Source organism: Aquarana catesbeiana, linkage group LG01 (assembly GCF_042186555.1).
Source record: "Aquarana catesbeiana isolate 2022-GZ linkage group LG01, ASM4218655v1, whole genome shotgun sequence".
In the NCBI taxonomy this organism is placed as follows: Eukaryota; Metazoa; Chordata; class Amphibia; order Anura; family Ranidae; genus Aquarana; species Aquarana catesbeiana.
This window is the reverse complement of record NC_133324.1, coordinates 406,505,601-406,528,319: the sequence shown is the minus strand read 5'-3', so window position 1 is coordinate 406,528,319 and position 22,719 is coordinate 406,505,601. Positions and strand designations below refer to the sequence as shown.

The 22,719-nt window shown below is 43.8% G+C and overlaps 1 protein-coding gene across 9 annotated transcripts in view; it reads right to left on the bottom strand.

The window, feature by feature from the left end:
* The window catches only part of LOC141147898 (programmed cell death 1 ligand 1-like), an 82,863-nt gene that overhangs the window by 8,866 nt on the left and 51,278 nt on the right, over positions 1–22,719 (bottom strand). For 8 of the 9 annotated variants that reach the window (XM_073635068.1, XM_073635062.1, XM_073635093.1 and 5 more), the window contains 2 exons: positions 12,685–12,813; positions 5,817–9,464 (listed from right to left, as the gene is read on the bottom strand). In XM_073635068.1, coding sequence (XP_073491169.1) covers positions 9,391–9,464; positions 12,685–12,813 — 203 coding nt within the window. In that variant the 3' untranslated portion in view covers positions 5,817–9,390. Of the gene's footprint in view, positions 1–5,816; positions 9,465–12,684; positions 12,814–22,719 lie in introns of those variants that run through there. The other variant, XM_073635112.1, reaches the window with a different exon arrangement.

Here is a 22,719-nt window from a genome sequence, read left to right as displayed (position 1 = left end):
GCAGACAACCTAGAAACAAGATGACCTCCCTGTGATTGTGACATATCACTGGATTTCCTTTCACATTTATTTATAAGGCAGCCGAACAATGACAGCAAAGCACAGAGATTTATCTGCTTAGGACTAGCTGGATCACAAGCACATATTTTCTGTGGTCTGTGTTGTAATTTAGATGAGGATTAAATGCAGAATATCTGGAAATAACTGAAAACCAGCATGATTCAAAGTGAAAATTACACAATATAGTTGACACATTAAAGTTTTCTTAAATGCCAGCTCAGAGTGCTGTGTCCAGTAAAAAAAAAAAAAAAAAAAAAAATGGCCTGCAGTTTTGGGTTTTTACATATATATGGTCATAAAACTCCACTGTGGGAATCGCTGTGATTCCTACACCTGCAGCCACATGCCTAAAAAATTACCAAGCCTAAAAAATTATTTGTTTCTTATTAAGGTCTTGTAATTGGCATCTGAAATCTGTGAGGACCTATATAGTGAAAAGTACACTAACGTATTTGAACAAAGATATATAGTCCAAATAGATGCAGAAATATTTGATTTATTTGGGACTATTTTTTTTGTTTGCAAAACTTGGGGAAGAGTTAAAATCTCTGGATTTTATTGTTGTCTTTGTCCAATTTGGAAAGATTTATCCTCACTTCCTGTCTAGCCAGGACAATCAAGTAGGGGGAAACCCTGTTGTCATCAGTTGTCAGAGTATGGAAAACAGGGAGAAATCGTGTCCTGATAACAATTATCAAAAAAGGAAAAGTAATTGCCTTTCACTTTGCTGTCGCTTTACCTTATTTATCTGAAAAAGGTAGTGGGAGAAGATCTCCCCAAGGGAACAATGATTGTGTAGCACCCTCTAGTGTAGAGTTCTAGGTTGTACATAGGTTTTTGCTGTAGTGTAGGTAAATTGTTTTGGCTTGGCTGGCAGCCAAGCCTGTGTTTTAAGTCTGGGTCAGGGTGAGTGATCCAGGGAGGCTGGATGACTCAACAGGCAGCACCTCTGGTACCCCTCCCTACTTGTGGAACCTTGGAGAAGCTTCCAGAAGCATGGGAGGGGGGTTAGGAGGAGCTGCCTGGAGCTTTGATGAGGGCCTCAACCAATCCCACACCAAACTGGCTGGCAGGAGGAGTGCACCTCTTAAATATTCCGAGTCAGGCCAGCAGGAACAGAGTGGAGTCAGTGGAAGCTGGAAATGGAGTGCTGAGGAGGCTATCTGTGACCCTTGAGGAGTGCTTGAGGTTGTCTAGGGGGGTGACCTAGGGCCTGGAGCTCGGATGCTGGAGGGATCCTCTGAAAACACAAGCAGGAGTCCTGTCAAGAGGCACGAGAGCAAGAGGGAGGACAGCAGGAGCCAGCGAGCACATTCAGGAGATCTGTGAGAAGTGGCCAGGAGGGCTAGTGAAAGGAGCAGCTGCAGCCAGGTGGGCTGGCAGTGCCTGAAGAGATGGTGCTGGGATCAGTAGCTACAGGAGTGCTGGACACTGGGACTTTTTCTACACACCAAAGAAGCCCGTGGTCTCTGCCTGTAAAGGGCCTTTGCTTTGACTGTTGCCTTTGTCAGATTAACTAACAGTGTGCCAGCTGAATCTGTGATTTTTTTTCTGCAAGCAAGTGATGTGCTGGAGAAAGAGGGATGTATATAGTTGAAGTGTCCCTGAAGAGACTTTGTTCTAGTCAAGTGGGCATCCCAATATACCCCTAGCCCCATCCAAGTTTGATAACCCCTAAATAAAAAAACAAAAACAAAGTTGCTGGACTGTTTCCTGTCTCAAGCGAGCCTGTGAAAAACGATGTGTGCCTGGCTGTGCAGGGTGGGGGATCCCTTTTCACCAGCGGCTCCTACGGGGGATGCACTACAATTGTATCCCCCAAATCATAAAATAAGGTACACACAGCTTTGGCTGAAGTTCTACTTTAAAGCAAAACATCATATTTGATAGGTCAAGGAAGGGTTAGAACCTTTAAGTTTTTTTTTTATATCTAAAGGTGACAAGGGACTAGAGAAAAACAGATATATGGTAGAGTAGAAAAAGGTTAGAACTTCTGACAATGTGGTAATAGCCATCCATGCCTATCTGTCGTGGTGACAACCACACTGTATTTCTTGTACTGAAGGCACAATGTGATCACAAACAGAAAAAAAAAACTGACAGATTTCAAACCTCCACCACATTATCAAAAAACTAAAAATGTCATCAGTTAGGCTCTAAGACAGAGACATCTATCTGTACAACTAGTATTTTTAAAACAAGCTATGTCCATGATCCTTAAAAAAAAACATGCATATAGCATTCTATGATGACCTTTTTGCCCTCTTAATGAGAGAATCAATTACCTAAATAGAAATAATTAAAAAAAAAAAAGATAGACTTAGTATATATCGTTATGCTATGTTGGCATTGAATATATTGGTTACAGTCTCACGCTATACAGAGAGGGGGAGAAAAAGCAAGTAACTGATCTCAGATAAGATGTACTCTTTCACTTTATACGCTTGGCTGTGTTTTTGATCATTGAGATGTGACCTAAAAAGCTTTTCTCAAAACCTTAATGGTGCTATAAACAAGGAAGCAAGATAGTTTGAGTAATAGTCAGCTGATATCATATGCTGATTGGCTCATGTATGCGTGCTAAAGGAAGCCACATCAACAGCTATAACATAACAGTCACTAGAGGTTAATCTGATCTGGGAGTCATTAGAGCAAGGAAGGTTTACTAAAGCGTTTGTATTACTTATAGAAAAAAAAAAGCTTGACTCTTATAAAGACAAACAGTTGCATTGGGTGAAAGATGGGTTTAAGGAATCATTTTTATTAAACTATTTGTGAATCCTTGCCTTGTAAAACAACCCATTCAGTTTAAAAAAGAAATGAAAAGCAAAGCATTTGTGTATAAACATTTATAAATACCTTGTTTTCTTTTTTTTTTTTTTAAGTGATCACCTAATTGGTTCTCAGCTGTAAAAGGAGCTTGAAGAGCCATACACTGATCTTCTCTGTGAATGGCTGCAGGGCCGCCATCAGGGGGGTACAGCCGTTACAATTGTAAGGGGCCCTGGGGCCCGAGGGGCCGGCCCAGGCCAGAAGAAGGCAGGATGGTTGAAGGGGAGCCATGCTGTGCATTACAGAAACGATCTCACAGCGTGTGCTCTCTGTGGCATTGAGCTCAGTCATCAAGCTCTTTACTGCCACCTCTGGCTACTATGTGCATGTGCACCCCTCGTGTGCTGGGCTTTTCTGTGTCAGTAACATGTCAGCTTTGTGAAAACGAGCTGGGACCAGGTAGGAAGAAATTCTTTACAAGTAGGGGCTGCGAAGGAAAGGGGGGGGCTGTTTGAGTATGGGGGGGGTAGAGTCTTGTGTGTTTACAGATTTGTGTATGTGTGGGGCTGACATATATATATACAGGTGTGTGTAGGGGCTGGGCTGGCATATATACAGGCAGGGGCACCTGAATTACAGGCCTCAAAAAAGGTGACCTGCGAGCGCAGAGCATTGCACTCGCAGTTCACCCAGGTGTGTTAGAACAGCGAATGAATATTCGCTGTTTTAACACTGAACCGCCTCTCCGCCAATCAGGAAGCGCAGGTGTGTTACCCATCACCTGATTGGCTAAAATGACAGGCGCCGTGATTGGACGCCTATCAGGAGGAGGAGAGGAGACGCATGGAGGACACAGCTCACCGCGGTCACCCGCCCCACCGCGATAGGGTAAGTGCCGTGCAGACAGCGAGCGGGCAGGGGGGTCACGGTGTTAACTATTAAATGGGCACAGTGGCAGCATTTGATGGGCACAGTGGCTGCATTTGATGGGCACAGTGGCGGTATTTCATGGGCACAGTGGCAGCATTTGACGGGCACAGTGCCAGCATTTGATGGGCACAGTAGCAGCAATTGATAGCACAGTGGCAGCATTTGATGGGCACAGTGGCAGCATTTGATGAGCACAGTGGCGAAATTGATGGCACAGTGGCTGCGTTTGCATATATACAGATGTGTGGGGGGCTGACATATATACAGGTGTGGGGGGCTGACATATATACAGGTGTGGGGGGCTGACATATATACAGGTGTGTGGGGGGCTGACATATATTTACATGTGTGTGGGGGGGCTGACATATATACAGGTGTGTGTGTGGGGGGCTGGCATATATACAGATGTTTGTGTGGGGGGGTGGCATATATACAGGTGTGTGGGGGGTGCTGACATATATACAGGTGTGAGGAAAGCTGGCATATATACAGGATTTAGGGGGTCTGAGTGCGTACAGGTGGGGTGGCCGGTGTGCGGATTCGGTAGGATGGCCCGCGGGTAAGCCCTGGGGAATGTTGGTGGTCAGGCTGGGGGGGCGGCAGACCTAAAGCTGTGTAAGGGACCCAAAAATGGCAGTACAGGCAGGCTGTTCCCCCAACACAGCCAGAAAACTGACCACACTGGGATTGATGTGCTATCATGGCTAGCATGGTCAGTTTGAAATAGGAAAGCAGAGGGACTGATAGGATCACCAAGTATTTTACACAAAGGAAGCAATTCAAAGAGAACAGGATACTTTTTAACACATGTACACGATACAACAGCACATATCAGAAGTAACTTATTATTTAAAGTAAGAAACTTTAAGCCATGGTTTTCAGGTAACAATGGCAATATTAATAATGGATTTAAGAAAAAAATTAATATTATATGTAGCGCTGGTAGATTTACAATTTACCGCAGATTAGGTAAATTTAGTAAATCGTGTGTTAGGAAGGTTAAAAGTTCGAGTCTGTTCCAGCTTGGCTGACGTTGTGTGTGCTTCCGTGCTGATCGGTGGGTGTCGCTGTTACCATTAGTCAGTGTTGGAAGGGCAACGTGTCGAAGTGTATAGATGCTCCTCTGTCTCGGAGACAAGCTGGGTGGAGGTGGTCCTCCGAGTTGCATTCTGGGCGAGGGTATTTATGGGACAGACGCCATGTTCTAAGGTTCATTTTTTCAGCCACCTGCTGGCCCTCCTGGCCGACAGGTATGCGTTAAGGAGCTACCTCGTGGTCCTCCAAACGGGAGGCCCACGATGCTGCGGCACAGGGGTGGGTCCAGAGGCTTGTCTGGGGCCTACCACCGCGGCCGAGGAATGGTCCTGAGCTGTGGGTCCTGTGTGACGCAGCTGGACAGCCGAGGAGATCCCAGGGGAGGACCCGTCTTGGAGAGATCACGCAGCGTGCTGGTCAATAGAGGGTCCTGGTGACTCGGTTGCAGGACGTATACAGCATAGTGTCGCTGGTTCGGCTTAAAGGTTCAGGCACTGTGACTGACTGTTCACTACAGAAGATCTGATACATCCTGTGGCAGAGGATTGTGCAGATTTACCCCCCCAAATAAGTCTGTGGCAGAGACTTTAGATTCATGCTGAGTACTGGCTGCTAGACCGGTGATAGAGGCCTATCCAGATGAGCAAAGAGTGTGTCCCATGAGGGGAACGCACTCCACATAATTATCTGAATTCTACTGGGACATTTGTCGCTAAGATCTTGTAAGAAGATATTTGAGTTTCTCCTGAAGGTTTCCTTTTCCGTCTCTTTCCTGCTACTTCCTAAAGTTTGACTGTTTAATAAAGCATTGAAAACGTACTCCAGTGTTGGTGCGTGTGTCGTCCAGCAGTAAACTCAACAGAACCCCTAGACCCGGTGCCGGTGAAATAGAGGGAAGCAAAGTGAAGGTAACAGACCCGCTTAAACCAGCAGCTCCACCGTGAGTTAGTACTACATATATATTAACATATATGCAGTTGTAACAGAATAGGTGATTGGCTGAATGATTAGACAGTGAGTAACCATAACATTAAGTTTACTAAACAGATGCAAAGTTAGAAGTTATAATGCAAAACTGGTTTAGGTATGACAAAGAGCATGCATAATTATACAAAACAGATTATTAAAGCAGCACAAACATGAACTCTTCACAGCAATGTCTCTGTGGCTCCATCAGGTTAACATGTGTCTTCATAGCATAATCTCTATAAATTAATATAACAGAGAGTCTAGCTGAGAATCACTACTTCCAGTGAAGTCCAGGGTAGCTCTAGTAACACAGGGAAAAAGCTGGGGGAATCCACGTCCCAAGGACATACTGCAACTGAAATACTCTGGTAGCAGTTGGGGAGGGACTCTTCACATTAGCTTGGTCTTCTGTGTGCTTTGAGGTTTCTACCCAGGTGCTTGAATGCCAGTTCTAATATTGGAGGGACACTCACCTGACTGCAGATCACCTGCCCAGCTACTTCTGCATCATCAGGGGTGGCTTGTCTGAGCTGCTGAGGTAGGGAAGCTGAGGAACCCAATGAGTTGTGGACAATGGAGTTAAAAAGGCATGTGCCTGCATCTGAGCATGGTGAGTAAATGGCCACGTTACTCCACTCCACTTGAATATGCTGTCCGTGGCAAGTTTGCAGAGCATTCAGATTCAGCCTGTGCAAAGTGTACATGGGGATCTCCTGAAGTTAGGTTTCTTGGAGTGCTTCAGGAGTTCTGTTTCACTTCTACCTGATGTGACAAGAGGCAACATGTTTTTGTCTTCAGGCACATCAGTTGATGGTGGTTCATAAGACTCCACAGAAGGCTCATAAACTTGAGCTGAGTGACAATTGAGCTGTGTAATATCATCTGGATCCATGGCTTTTCCTGGGAGTTTTGGAGATAATGTTGGAGGAGGAAGAGGTAGACACTTTTGAACCTCTGGCGGCAGAGACATTTGTGGCTTATAAATTTCGACAGATTCTTTGAAAAGCCCACCTCTCTGTGGGTCTCAATGGGTTTGGGGAGGTTATGGTGTAGGTGTCTAAGTTTCTCTTTTTTGCTGGATATTGCAGTTTGGTACTCCTGGAATAGGCTGTTGTAGGGAAACTCCATGGATTTCTTCAAATAGTGTTTGCAATTTTCCTTGCCTCTGTGCTTTTATGTCAAACTAGCACTCTGTCACCAGGTTGAAGATCAAAGACTGACACTTCCAACTTTTTTTTCTTTACTCATGACCAGTCTTTAGCAAACTGTTGGACTTAAGTCAGGCATCATTTCCACTCCTGAAACCAGGAAATTGGCGTGAGCGCAATTTCTCCTTTGAACACTTGCCCATAAGTCTGTGAGTTGCCCAAGAGTACAGTCAAACAAAATATGGTAACATGAGTCGCCTTTTAAATAAGGAACTGTATGCTTGTATTTCCAGACCAATTTGGCTTAGTGATGGGCCAATTTCCTTTGTTTCACACGAGCTAAGCCTATCAGAATTTGTACCAGGATATGACTGAACCTCTCCCATGCCCGACTGACTTCCTTATGCCTAGTAAGTAACACCATTCTTCTAAGAACTCACTTTCAAAACAGGGTCCCTGGTCTAAATTTAACTTTTGCGAACAGCCATAAGGAAGGCAGAAGTCCTTCCATACAATCTGGGTGGCCGTCTGGTTGCAAGTTGGTACTGCCACCACAAACTTGGTAAACTAGCCACCGTGACTAGAACATGATAGTGGCAGTCTTATGACACGTGGAGCAACTAAAATTTGATGATCATTATTTTCAGTGGGGCAGATGTGTGCCACATCTGAGATTCGAGTCTCAGCACCTTTTGACACTGAACAGAGCACACAGGTGAACTAGGTGAAAGTCCTTAATTCTTGTGGAATTTCTCTGCCACAAAAAGGGCCTGGGACCTTCATAGTATTGTTTCGTAGGTCACTGATGAGTCGTGAGGCAACATTAATGCAATGATTTGTAAATTTCATAAACCCATATTTTGTTAACATTCGAAAATAGAAAACATATTGAATGTTTAAACTGAGAAAATTTTCCATTTTAAGAAAAAAAATAAGGAAATTTGATTTGATGTCACTCTCGCAAATACAAGGTTACACCAATGCAATTCAAATCCAATACATGACTGAGAGGAATCCTACAAAGTACAACCCCAATTCCAATAAAGTTGGGACACTGTATAAAATCTACATAAAAATGGAATGCAATGATTTGCAAATCTTAAATACCAATATTTTAATCACAATAAAAATTGAAAACATATCAAATTACCAAATATTTAAACTGAAAAAAAAAACAGGTAATTTTGAAGCGGCAACACATCTCAAAAATGTTGGGAAAGGGCAATAAAAAGCTGGCAACGTAAGCGGTACTAAAAAGGAAGAGCTGGAACAACATTTTGGAGCTAATTAGGTGAATTCACAATGGGTCAGTAACATGATTCGGTATAATAAGAGCATTTTAGAGAGTCAGAGTGTTTCAGAAGTAAAGATCGGCAATGGTTCACCAAACTTCGAAAATCTGCTTAATGTCACCTGCAGCCATCACCTTACAGAGGCTCATGTTATCACTATTCCCTTCTGGTCCTATCCCCACAGCTCCACTTTCATGCAGTTAATCCTGGCCAGTGCTATAGGGATCTCACTGATGGCTCACTGGCCCCTCAATGGCATGTCCAGGCTCATCTTCTTTTTAATAAAGTATCACTGGAACACCCATTCTGGAATACCCATTCTGGCAACTCAACCACCCCAGCATGGGGATGGTGACCTTGTTCACCTTGCTCACCTTGGCTGCCCCTAGACAGCCTTTGCCTTCTACATATGGCAGCATCTCCTCCTTGACCTTGAGGGGAGTAGTATTCCTGTCTCCATTGCAATGCAGATAACTCTGTTGAGCATGGAGCCATCCTTTCTGTCAGTTTTTGAATGGCCAGCTTCCATGGGGCCACCTGGGTGCTTCTGATCCTGTATGTCTCGGCTCCTGATATGCTTTGACCACTTCTAACAGTTAATGGAAGTTCAATTTGGGGTTGCCTCTATCTTTATCCTGCAAGGTTTATCTGACCTTGTCATGCAGCAGTCCATCTACAAATTGTTCCTTCAACCATCTGTCCTCAGATTGGCTGTCCTACAAAGTTTTTTTTTCTACTGTGTATTTCTGCTGCAATGTCTTGCAGTTCCAGCACAAATTGTAGAATGTATTCTTCTGCTCTGCGCTTTCTGCCAATGAAGTGGGCCTTAGAGTTCCTTAATGTTACAGCTTGGCTATAATCTGCTTCTAAGCGGTTAACTATCTTGACAAAGAACTCCTGGTCTTCTGTTGGGAGGTACAGGATTAACCTTCTCGCTTTGCCCACTAAGAAATGTATAGCCAGTTCTGCCTGCTCAGTATGTAGAATTCCATATGATTGGATCAGAACCAGCAATCTCTTGACCCAAGTTCTGACTTGTACTTGGGCAATTGTTGTCAGGGGGTCATTATTGCATAGGTGGTAGTTAGCTTGCTTCCTTCTGGAGTAGTACTACTGGGTGCCTCTGTCACGCCATTACCATCACTGTTGTATGACATTGCAGATCCTGTTTGAAGACTCTAAGTTTATAGATAGGTAGTTGGCCGAATAATCAGACAGGGAGTGTCCGTAACCTGTAGTTTAATAAGCAGGTGCAAAACTAGAAGTAATAAAGTAAACATGTTTCAGATGGCATAAAGCATGCATACACTGAAGAATAATACAAAACAGATTACGAAAAGTGCACAAACATTGATTCTTCACAGCAATATCTCTGTAACTCTATCGGGGAAACACGTAGCTGCATAGCATAATCTCTATGAGACATTATAACAACAAAGCGTCTAGCTAAGAATCAGTACTTCAAAAAAAAGGGTATAATTCTCAGTGAAGTCTAGGGTAGCTCTGGTTACACAGGTGAACACCTGGAGGAATCCAAGAACAAAGAGCCTCCCACTGTAACTGGAGTACTCTGATAGCAATTAGGGAGGGGTCCAACATAATAGGTGTGTGCTATTACACTCTTGCCCGACTGAACACAAACGGATTTCTGACAGTGAGGGGCCACTCCCATTGCTGCAGATCACTTGCCCTGCTACCTCTTTCTTATTAGGTGTGCCTCTGTAAATTTAAAGAGGGAGAGAAGCTGGGTTACGAACAAGATAGGGACTGTAGGTTTGTTCTTAAGTCGAATTTGTTTGTAAGTCGGAACAGTACCTTTTTTAAGTGCAAATCCAGTCTCAGGGACAGGAAGTGAACCCAAATCAACAGAGAATGGCAACCGGATGGCAGGGGAGGCATGGTTAGTTCAAATATTTTTTGTTTCTTTTATTTCTTTACTTTTTTATCACTTTTTTTATTTTTATTTATTTGTAGCTTGTCGTTTACTTTTTTTTATTTTTGTATAATTTTCTTATTTATAATATTATTTTTCTTATTCTTTACTTTTTTTAATTACTTTATTTTATTAAATTATTACTGTATTTCTTATTTTTGTATTTATTTATTATCAATTTTTTTTTTGCTTAACTTTATTGCTGTCACACAGGAGAAAACAATTCCCTGTGTGATAGCAATTGGAGGTGACAGGTTCTCTTTATTGACCCTGTCACCTCCAAAACAGGAGTCCTAGCACTGTGCTAGATTTCCTGTCACAGCTGAGAGGGGAGGAGCACAGCTCTCCCCTCTCACTGTTTACATGGCAGGGACAGGAGACGGCAGAGAGAGGTACACTGTATGGCACAGCAGGGAGATGGATGGGTGGTGAAAGCAGCAGTCCGAGTCCAGGCAGGCCGGCCGCGGTGCACCTCCGCGGGGCAGTGGCGCAGGAAAGACCAGGGAACCTGGAGGCTTCACTAGGCTGCACTAGGCCGGACAAGGCCGCGGCCACGATGGGCACGTTTAGCGGCCTGGCAGGCCACCGGACCGTACCAGGCCTGTGGATGGGCAGGCAGGATGACGAGGGTGGCCCGCAGCCAGGCCAGGAACGGAGGAACGGCTCACTCCAGCAAGGAGAGGAAGATTCACCCGGCAGTGACATAATTCGGGCCCCGTTCGTAAGTAGGAGTCGTTCGCAACTTGGATGTTCATAAGTCGGGGACCCCCTGTACCAGGCAGTTCCTAATATACAGTCACTCCCAAACACACACTTGGAATGCCGGCTTTTTAATGGCATTATTCATTAACACTTATTACAACCTACACCACCATGTCAATAGAGTAAAGCAAACATTTTATGATATGTAAGTCTACAGTGAAATCAGTCCTCTATAAATCCTCAGGAAGCTTAGGACAGCAAGGGATTTCCTTCCGATCTCTGATACACTGGATACTGGCAAGGTACCTTCAAAGTACAGGATGTACTTGGAAGAACTCACAATGAGGTTTGACCTGCACTTGCAGCTGAATAAACCTTGGCTGCTACCCTCACATAATAGATAATTAGGGGATTTTGCACATATTTGTGTTTTAGCATTCTTCTAATTTGAGAGGGTCATCACATGTCTTCCAACAAAAACATGTGGCTCTTATCATGGCCGTGTCATAGGCTTATAGTTTGAAGATGTGTGTCTTCTCATAAATAACTATTCTAAACTAAATTTAATGTTAGCTTAGATTCTCTTTTGAATATAAATTTGAAGAAATAAGAAAAGCAAGAAAGCAAATCAGCACTAGTTAGCTGCAGCCGGACAGAAGAGCAGACTTTTTTGAAAGTATAAGTGGAACTTGCACTACAGATGGCCTGCATAATATAAATTTTAACATGACACTTCATACTGTACATGCCTGTCTCTGTTCTTTCTGCTGTGGTATATACAGTAGAGGCTGCCATACAGAAGTACCACTTCTCTGCAAAATTGCCAATAATAGTGCAATGACCCAAAACATTTCCTACAAGATGCATATGAAGCAGAATCAGGGAACTTGATCCTACTGCATATCATAAACAGCTGTAAAAAAACAGTGTAATTGTGTGCAGATTAGGGAAGAACTAAACACTAGCATGAAATGCTGAAGTAAGAGTTTTTAAAGCATGCTCTGAGAATTTTCTAGATTTTGGTCAGGTGACATTGCTTCATTAAAAAAGCATGTATAAAGAGTTATCTCTGTTTTTGTTACCAGTAGCAGAAAGAAAATAAATAAATGCATTGTGAGTTTCGTAGACTTTTAGCCTACGTTCACACTATTATGGTTCCTGCATGCCACTTTTTCAAGCTCTGGAAAAATGCATGTCTACAAAAGAGCAGCGTGGTTTGCCTGTGGGTCACCAGATGTGTGAAAATATGCACAGTTTCCTAGCCTGCATAGATGTGAGCCTAGGCGTAAGTATGGCACAGTCATTACCACTAGAAGACTTTTTGGGCCTGGCTCCACCAAATAATAAAATATTTTTTGTTGGCCTAAACAACCAGTTAGTGTCCTCTTTCATGTTAAAAGATACATGTAATGGTTGAAAGAAAGGGATCACCTAATTGCCTGCAAAATAAGTAACAAAATTACGCTTTGGACACTGAGTCAGAAACTCCTTTGGGATTTCATTGCTGTCTGTGTTCCAATTTCGGAGATCTAACCTCACTATATGACCAAGGTCCCTATTAGCGAAAGTGAGGGATGTATGCAACATTTTAGGTTCTCACTGGAACAAGAGTAGAGAGCATATCTTCCAAAGGGTACACGTTTTGGGTCAGTAGGATTTCTTTCTAGTTATCTGGAGATTTCCACCTTCTTTACGGTGGTATCTCTGAGCACAGGAAGTGCATGGAAACCTTCTTGGTGGGCAACACAGTTGGCAATAATACCCTGACAAAGGGCCTGGCCAAAACAAAAATAAAAAAGATATGAGAGGATAAATGCATTACATATTAATAGATATAACATACCTTTCTTCCTGAAACCTTTAAAGCAAACTTGTCTTTTTGAGTAAATTATTACTGCAGACACTATAAATGTTAAAGCCAAGCATGGAAATAAGATTTTCATAATTATTGAATGGTCGTAATGATCAATATCTGGAGAAAAAGTAAAAAGAAATTAGTATTATCCAGGGTATTAACCCAAAAAAAACACACAAGGTGATGGTACATTATTTAACTATTTAAGTCAGGGAGTTTAAAAATGGATTATAATACCAGAGCTTCAAATTCCAATCATCATCATTTAAAAGTGCCTGTTTCTGGAGAATTTTCATGGAGTCATTTAAGAAAAAAATTAGCTCTTATACATTTACTAAATAATCAATATTCCCTCCTCAATATGAAAATGATGCACTGTCAGCTGTCTAAGGATTTTGGTTGACTAATAATTACTAATAAAACATAAGTTGTGGAATTTCTTCTGTGAAGGTTTGTACTACTATAATCATTTCTACAGAATTTTCATGATGCATTAAATGCTTTTGTGCTTAAACTTGAAATGAATATACAGTGGGGCAAAAAAGTATTTAGTCAGCCACCAATTGTGCAAGTTCTCCCACTTAAAAAGATGAGAGAGGCCTGTAATTGTCATCATAGGTATACCTCAACTATAAAAGACAAAATGTGGAAACAAATCCAGACAATCACATTTGTCTGATTTTTGAAATCATTTATTTGCAAATTATGGTGGAAAATAAGTATTTGGTCACCTACAAACAAGCAAGATTTCTGGCTCTCACAGACCTGTATCTTCTTCTTTAAGAGGCTCCTCTGTCCTCCACGCATTACCTGCATTAATGGCACCTGTTTGAACTTGTTATTAGTATAAAAGACACCTGTCCACAACCTCAAACAGTCACACTCCAAACTCCACTATGATGAAGACCAAAGAGCTGTCGAAGGACACCAGAAACAAAGTTGTAGACCAGCACCAGGCTGGGAAGATTGAATCTGCAATAGGCAAGCAGCTTGGTGTGAAGAAATCAACTATGGGAGCAATAATTATAAAATGGAAGTCATACAAGACCACTGATAATCTCCCTCGATCTGGGGCTCCACGCAAGATTTCACCCCGTGGGGTCAAAATGATCACAGGAACGGTGAGCAAAAATCCCAGAACCACACGGGGGGACCTAGTGAATGACCTGCAGAGAGCTAGGACCAACCTAACAAAGGCTACCATCAGTAATACACTACACTGCCAGGGACTCAGATCCTGCAGTGCCAGACGTGTCCCCCTGCTTAAGCCAGTACATGTCTGAGCCCATCTGAGGTTTGCTAGAGAGAATTTGGATAATCCAGAAGAGGATTGGGAGAATGTCATATGGTCAGATGAAACCAAAGAGAGAATGCTGAGTTGCAACCAAAGAACACCATACCTACTGTGAAGCACGGAGGTGGCAACATAATGCTGTGGGGCTGTTTCTCTGCAAAGGGAACAGGACGACTAATCCGTGTACATGAAAGAATGAATGGGGCCATGTATCGTGAGATTTTGAGTGCAAACCTCCTCCCATCAGCAAGGGCATTGAAGATGAAACGTGGCTGGGTCTTTCAGCATGACAATGATCCCAAACACACTGCCTGGGCAACGAAGGAGTGGTTTCGTAAGAAACATTTCAAGGTCCTGGAGTGGCCTAGCCAGTCTCCAGATCCAAACCCCATAGAAAACCTTTGGAGGGAGTTGAAAGTCCGTGTTGCCCAGCGATAGCCCCAAAAACATCACTGCTCTAGAGGAGATCTGCATGGAGGAATGGGCCAACATACCAGCAACAGTGTGTGACAACCTTGTGAAGACTTACAGAAAACATTTGACCTCTGTCATTGCCAACAAAGGATATATAACAAAGTATTGAGATGAACTTTTGATATTGACCAAATACGTATTTTCCACCATAATTTGCAAATAAATTATTTCAAAAATCATACAATGTGATTGTCTGGATTTGTTTCCACATTTTGTCTCTCATAGTTGAGGTATACCTATGATGACAATTACAGGCCTCGCTCATCTTTTTAAAGTGGAAGAACTTGCACAATTGGTGGCTGACTAAATACTTTTTTGCCCCACTGTATACAGTATATACTGTAGAAAATAGCATCAGGCATGAAAATGACCTATAACATTTGCTAAATATACATATTTACTCAGATATGTATTACAAAAGAGCCCTGGAAAAGCCCAATGTTTTACAGCAATGGTCTCCAAACTACGGCCTGTGAGCCAGATACAGCACTTTGCTTGCATTTATTCGGCCTTTGGGACTCTATTACTCCCATTGATATGAGGCACTAATCCTACCACTGACACTAACAAGGGGGCACTATTGCTTCCACTGATACCAATGATGGGGCAGTACTCCTTCCACAGATACCAATGATGGGGCAGTACTCCTCCCACGGATACCAATGATGGGGCAGTACTCCTCCCATGGATACCAATGATGGAGCACTATTGCTTCCACTGATACAAATGATGGAGCACTATTGCTTCCACTGATACCAATGATGGGGTAGTACACCTCCCACTGATACCAATGATGGAGCACTATTGCTTCCACTGATACCAATGATGGAGCACTATTGCTTCCACTGATACCAATGATGGGGCGGTACACCTCCCACTGATACCAATGATGGAGCACTATTGCTTCCACTGATACCAATGATGGAGCACTATTGCGTCCACTGATACCAATGATGGAGCACTATTGCTTCCACTGATACCAATGATGGAGCACTATTGCTTCCACTGATACCAATGAGGGGGCAGTACACCTCCCACTGATACCAATGATGGGGCACTATTGCTCCTGCTGATACCAATGATGGGGCAGTACTCCTCCCACTGATACCAATGATGGGCACTATTCCTCCTCCTACTGACCACAGGCTCTATCATTTTTTTTTAGTACCACTAACCACCAAGCCTGAAGCATTGTTTAATCCCACTGTTGCTATGATATAACCACTAGCCAAAATCTGCCCCCCCCCAAAGTCTGAAGGACAGTAAATTGACCCTGTGTTTAAGACATTTCAAAAGTTTGGACAGCCCTATTTAACAGCAAAAGAAACACCTCTACATCTGTCAACTTGACAATATCTTTGTTAATGATGATTCCTACAGGATTGGCCAATTTGTTCACTAACCCCAATCCTTGCAAGTTTTCTATTATGAAGTTCTCCCATAGAATTCTAAAATTGAGTTAGAGATGTATATGTTCAGCCACTGGTTTCAGAACAAAATCAAAGCGCTGACAGGATGGGTGAGGTCCACACTGTTCTATCTGAATTTTTCTTGGGACTGGCTGGGTACCAAGAAAGGCCTTATGCCCTGTACACGCGGTCGGACATTGATCGGACATTCCGACAACAAGATCCATGGATTTTTCCGACGGATGTTGGCTCAAACTTGTCTTGCATACACACGGTCACACAAAGTTGTCGGAAAATCCAATCGTTCTGAACGCGGTGACGTAAAACACGTACGTCGGGACTATAAACAGGGCAGTAGCCAATAGCTTTCGTCTCTTAATTTATTCTGAGCATGCGTGGCACTTTGTGCGTCGGATTTGTCTACACATGATCGGAATTTCCGACAACTGATTTTGTTGCTTTAAAGCGGAGCTCCACCCAAAAATGGAACTTCCGCTTATCCGGTTCCTCCCCCCCCCCTCCAGTGTCACATTTTGCACCTTTCAGGTGGGAGCAGATACTTGTCTAATACAGGTATTTGCTCCCACTTTTGGTGAAAGATCACTGCAGAATCTGCGGCAATCTACGCCATGTCCGGCCTCTCCTCTGTCCCCCCGCTGTCTTCTGGGGGACACACAGGTCCAGAAGACAGCAGGGACCACTCAGAGCATGCAGCGCGACTCGCACATGTGAAGTAGGGAACCAGGCTGTGAATCACTTCCTGATTCCCTTACTGAAGATGCCGGCGCCTGCACCTGGAGCCGAGGGACGTGTCTGCTTCGGGTGAGGACATCGCGGGCGCCCTGAACAGGTAAGTGTCCTTATTTTAAAAGTCAGCAGCTGCAGTATTTGTAGCTGCTGATTTTTCTTTTTTTTTCCCTTGCAGAACTCCACTTTAATTACAGCCTTTAGTCTGTTAGGATATCCCTCTACTAATTTCATCTAGATTTTGCAATATTTGCCCACTCTCCTTTACAGAACTGTTCAAGTTCAGTTAAATTTGATGGAGACCATTTGTGGACTGCAGTCTTTAAGTCATTCCACAGATTTTCAATGAGGTTTAAGTCTGGGCTCTGACTAGGTCTTGCAAGGACATTCACCTTTCTCTCCTTCAACCACTGTGTGGTCATTTTTGCTGTGAGATTTGGGTCATTGTCATGTTGGAAGGTAAACCTTCTTCACATTGACAACTTTCTGGCAGAGGACAGCAGAGTTTCCTCAAGAATTTGATAGTATTTTGTCCCATTCATTTTTCTTCTATCCTTACAAATGATCCAGTCCCTGCTGCAGAGAAACACCCCCATTGTTATTGTTATGTTTTAACTGTAGGAATGGTGTTATTTGGATGTTGAGCTGTATTGGATTTCTACCAGACATATCATTTGGTGTTGAGGCCAAATAATTCCTCCTCTCGTTTTTGGATATTGTTTTTTTGGGGTTTTTTTAGTAATTTTGTACCTTTTCTGTTGTTTTCTAGCTAGACTTCCAAGGTACGTCATTTCTGCGTTTGCATCGCCCCTCTTCCTCCCCCCCCGCTTCCTTCTGAGACCTGTGTGTGTCCCAGAAGACGACAGGACCATTCAGAAAGTGCAGCGTGACTCGCGCATGCACAGTAGGAAACCAGCTGCGAACCCTGAAGGCTTCACTACCAGTTTCCCTTACTTGCAATGCCGGCACCTGCACCCGAAGCCGATGGATGAATCGGCTTGGGATGCCAACATCACGGGATCCCTGGACAGGTAAGTGTCCTTATATTAAAAGTCAGCAGCTACAGTATTTGTAATTGCTGACTTTTACATTTTTTTCTTACAGGCTGGAACTCTTTTTAATTTAAATCTGCTAGTGCATCTAACACTCCACCCCCAGACTGACAAAGCTGCTGTCCCCAAAATATTTCTGTTGCTCCTTCATCCAGAGTGTAGGAGATGTGTTACTGGCCAGATCACCAGGTGAAAACAGATGGAAAAAAAGCCTGGAAAATGGAGAACTAATGCAGCTACCACATTTAATGATTGGTATGCTGAAATACATTTTATTATTGGTTTGGGGCTTATTACTTTAAAGATCCAGGCCAGAGACCTTTACTAAATGCTTACTAAAATGAGGATGTGACGGGAGGGCCCGTGGAACTCAGAATACATCTTATGTCTAAGTCACCCTGTGCCATCCTGGCACAGGGTGAGTGAGAAAATATATCTTGGATTACTTAAAATGGGACAGTAATATTTGTCCACAATATCTCCCAGGATGTATGTAGAGACTATTATTGGTTTGGTTGATTCTGAACGCAACCTGTTAATTGAATGAGCTGATCACATTGTCCTCTATACAATGTAGGAGACGGGACGACTTCTATTGGAGCTCATGTTAATTAGGTTAATTAGGTTTTGTTTGTATTGTTAATTGTAATTAGCCCCAGCTATTGTGTTTATATTACTGTGTGAAGCTCGGTGCCCACAAGTCTGGGCGAAAGGTCATATCTCAGTCACCTAGGCTGTATAAAGGATTAGATAATTAGCTCATGTTAATTAAGTTACAGTTGTATTGTTAGAGGAGGTTCCAACGGCATATAAAGTCTTGTAACTTTGATTCATAATAAACAGTCCATGTTAGCAGTGAAGCAAGTGTCGCCTTGTTTTCTGCTCAGAGAGGTTGGAATATCTGATATCTGTATACAGACTGGGAGGAAGTGGTATATGACGGAAGCACTCAAGCGGAGTGTGGGACGTTCCGTGACATTGGTGGCAGCAGTGGGATAGCTTCCTGAAGTCTGGGACATCCAAACCTCCAACTGGATCCAAGATCAGCATAGCAGACTTCAGTCACCCCAGCGAAGATATGGACCTGGCATCAGAGTTCCCGGGGCTGCTGCGGATCATCCTTTCAACATACACCAGGACTGTGTCTGAGGATGAATACCTGGAGCTTAGGCAGCAAATTCGGGTGGAGCTCTGGATTGCAGCCCTCCGCTGGTATAAAACAGGGCAAGTGCTTTCCAACCCAAGAGCAACGGGCCAGTGACCAACGGGCATTGCGGATGGCATTCCTGGGAGAGCAGCTCCAGGAGCAATGGGTGACTGAGTTGGACAGGTTGGTCCAGCAGGAGATAGAGCTGGACAATCGTTATCGGGCTCTGCAATGGCACGCAGAGGAGGGATATTTAGGGGAGACAACAGAATGCTCTCCGGAGGGATATGACTTTGGCGGCCCTGGATTGCTGTGGGAGAGCCTTACAGATCTTTTTATGTTTGGCGATGAAGGGGAACCTGACCTTGAGGACCTGAGGACTATAGAGAGTCTATGCTCGGTCTTGCAGGGGTCTCAGAGCTCAAACCTGATCTGGACCATTTGCTAAGGAAGGAACAGCATCTGGAAAGGGCATACAGGAAACTGCTAGAACAAGTTCAGCAGCATGCCAAAGAATCGGCAGTGGAAAATCCGGAGATTGCCGTCCCCAAACCTGAAGTGCTGACAACAGGGCAGAGCTCTGCTAACCTCTGCCCAGAAATGATAGCATCTTCTGGGTTCCATGGACAGGAGATGGTGAACCTCTATCCCCAGACATCAGTTGCAGAGACATGGGATTTGATAGACTTTTCTGCTGAGGAAGAACAACCTGATGAGCCTCCAGCAGAAGAGCTGCTATCAGGGCCAAAGTTCACTGTGTTCTGCCTAGCACCAACAGTGGCTTCGGCCTTCCTGAGAGAAGAGGTAGTCGGCCTTTCTCCCACAACACTGACAGGGACATGTGATTTTCTGCCAGCAGCATCTATGGAGTTAAAACAAACTTCTCCAGCTGAAGATCTGGTAACTGAACAGAGGGTCCAAGACCTCTGTCCCACACTTTTACCAATTCCAGAGACTGGGGATTTAATAGACGTTTCTGTAGAGGAGGAACCACCTGGCAAACCCCCAGCAGAAGTGCTGGCAACCGGACAGAGGGTCCAAGACCTCTGCCCCACACCTGCAGCAATTGTGGAGGCTCAGGCTGAGAAGATGGCAATCACTTCCCAGCAGCAGATACAGGGGGAGAAGGGAGAGGAGGTGTGTGTTGTCCCTCCCCAACAGTTGGCCAGGGTGGAGGAAGCGGGCTTTCCTCCCCAGCAAAGATCTGTGTACCTGGGAGACAGTACCATCGACATGTCGTCCCAGCAGCCAGATGAGGGAATGGAAAAGGAAGCAGCCGGCTCACCTCCCCAATGGCAGCTACACAGTTTGGGAGTGGAGGAAGCCAGCCTCCTGCCCCAACGGTTAGCCGGAGCGGAGGATGCGGAGTCCTCAGCAGAAGTGCTGGCAACAGGGCAGAGTGTTACCAACCTCTGCCCAGCACTGGCAACAACTACAGAGTTCCAGGGAGGCGGGGCAGTCGGCCTCCCTCTCCAACAGTTAGCCGGAACAGATGGTGTGGGGTTTCCAGCAGAAGGGCTGGCAACAGGGCCAAGGACTGCTGGACTCTGCCCTCAACTAACAGAGGATGGATTTCCTGTGAAGGTGGATGGGACTTCAGTCTCCACCTGTATACCCCAGGGATGCTGGGCAGTGGGCCCCGATCCCCAACAGCATGACAGAGTGAGCCCAGTCACCCTGTCTTCTCTCCAGCGGCAGAAAGGATTCCAGGGAGAAGAGCCAGTCCAGGCCTCTCCCCAGCGGCAGATATGTTCTCTGAGAGAGGCAGAGGTTGGCTGGGTGAGTAATGCTTTGTTTGGAACAATTTATTTGGGGTACTGTGTGGGTACAGGCAGTAGAGGACTGGAACTACTTACTAACTTCGGAGTCAACCCGTCTGGGGTCTCCTCCTGTGTTAGTCTCCTGCCGAAAGGGGAGAGATGTGACGGGAGGGCCCGTGGAACTCAGAATACATCTTATGTCTAAGTCACCCTGTGCCATCCTGGCACAGGGTGAGTGAGAAAATATATCTTGGATTACTTAAAATGGGACAGTAATATTTGTCCACAATATCTCCCAGGATGTATGTAGAGACTATTATTGGTTTGGTTGATTCTGAACGCAACCTGTTAATTGAATGAGCTGATCACATTGTCCTCTATACAATGTAGGAGACGGGACGACTCCTATTGGAGCTCATGTTAATTAGGTTAATTAGGTTTTGTTTGTATTGTTAATTGTAATTAGCCCCAGCTATTGTGTTTATATTACTGTGTGAAGCTCGGTGCCCACAAGTCTGGGCGAAAGGTCATATCTCAGTCACCTAGGCTGTATAAAGGATTAGATAATTAGCTCATGTTAATTAAGTTACAGTTGTATTGTTAGAGGAGGTTCCAACGGCATATAAAGTCTTGTAACTTTGATTCATAATAAACAGTCCATGTTAGCAGTGAAGCAAGTGTCGCCTTGTTTTCTGCTCAGAGAGGTTGGAATATCTGATATCTGTATACAGACTGGGAGGAAGTGGTATATGACGGAAGCACTCAAGCGGAGTGTGGGACGTTCCGTGACAGAGGACAACTTGTTTGCTAAATAGGTAACTTTTTGTGTGCTGAGAGCTTTTTAAATTACTTTTACATTTTGCATTAACACATTTAGTATGTTTGTTCAGTAATGCAAACATATAATTATTGTCACCAGTTATATTAATTCCATGCATTGCAACAGCCATTTGTTTCCTTGTAAAACTAATTATTGTAAAATTTATGACTTACATTGACATGTATTGTAGTTTCAGCAATTGTAATCCTCCAGCCAACATTATGTTAACTTTTCCTTGTCAAAGTCCAAATCAGAACATAAGGAAGCTGGCTGCCTAAATATGAGTCTGACGTTCCCCATGTTTATTCTTGGGGTTATGACTAGTAACTCATTTACATATATTCCATGTGACTAAACATTATTGTGCAAACATTATAAAGGCAAAGATTCTTTTTATATGGTCAAGATGAACAGTTATTCTTCACAAGGAAGTAGCTATGCATGGAAGTAGCTATGCATGGTTAATTTGGTTAATTTGATGCATTTTTCACATTCCTTTTTAAATGTAATATCACATTACCACAGCACAGCTGATAGTACTGGCAATGGGCTAAAAATGTCAGCAGTAAAGTTCACTTGATATGGCAACAGTAGCCTTTTTATATTTAAAGTGAACCTTTCTTTTAAAAAAAAAAGTTGTAACGCGGCAATATTAATGAGAAGCAACTACCCTCAGAAGAGCACTTTGATATGCAAATACAGATTTTTCTTTACAAAGTTGATGGTTACCCCCCCCACCCTACCTTAGCTATTGGTCCTTAAACATAAAGGACAGTCTCAAGGACCAATAGTTTTTGCTTTAGATAAAAGACATGTAAGCAGGCTGAGTTTTATGCTCAGCCAGGAGGGTTAGTGTTCACATATTTCCTGACTCTTTCTTGGGTTTGACCCACTGGTGCTGTGCTGTATAAAAATAGGACAGGGGTCCGATTTGAGGAGGAGAGAGAGCGAGGGGGTGTGCATAATACAAGATATGTTGCCATTACCGGAGTCCATCCTCACAGCCACACATGGATAAAGATCCTTCTACAGAATATGGGACCACTGAGATCCACATATGTAAGCAGGCTGAGTTTTATGCTCAGCCGGGAGGGTTAGTGTTCACATATTTCCTGACTCTTTCTTGGTAGGCTTTCTTGGGTTTGACCCACTGATGCTGTGCTGTATAAAAATAGGACAGGGGTCCGATTTGGGGAGGAGAGAGAGCGAGGGGGTGTGCATAATACAAGATATGTTGCCATTTCCGGAGTTCATCCTCACAGCCACACATAAAGATCCTTCTACAGAATATGGGACCACTGAGATCCACAAATCGCCTGC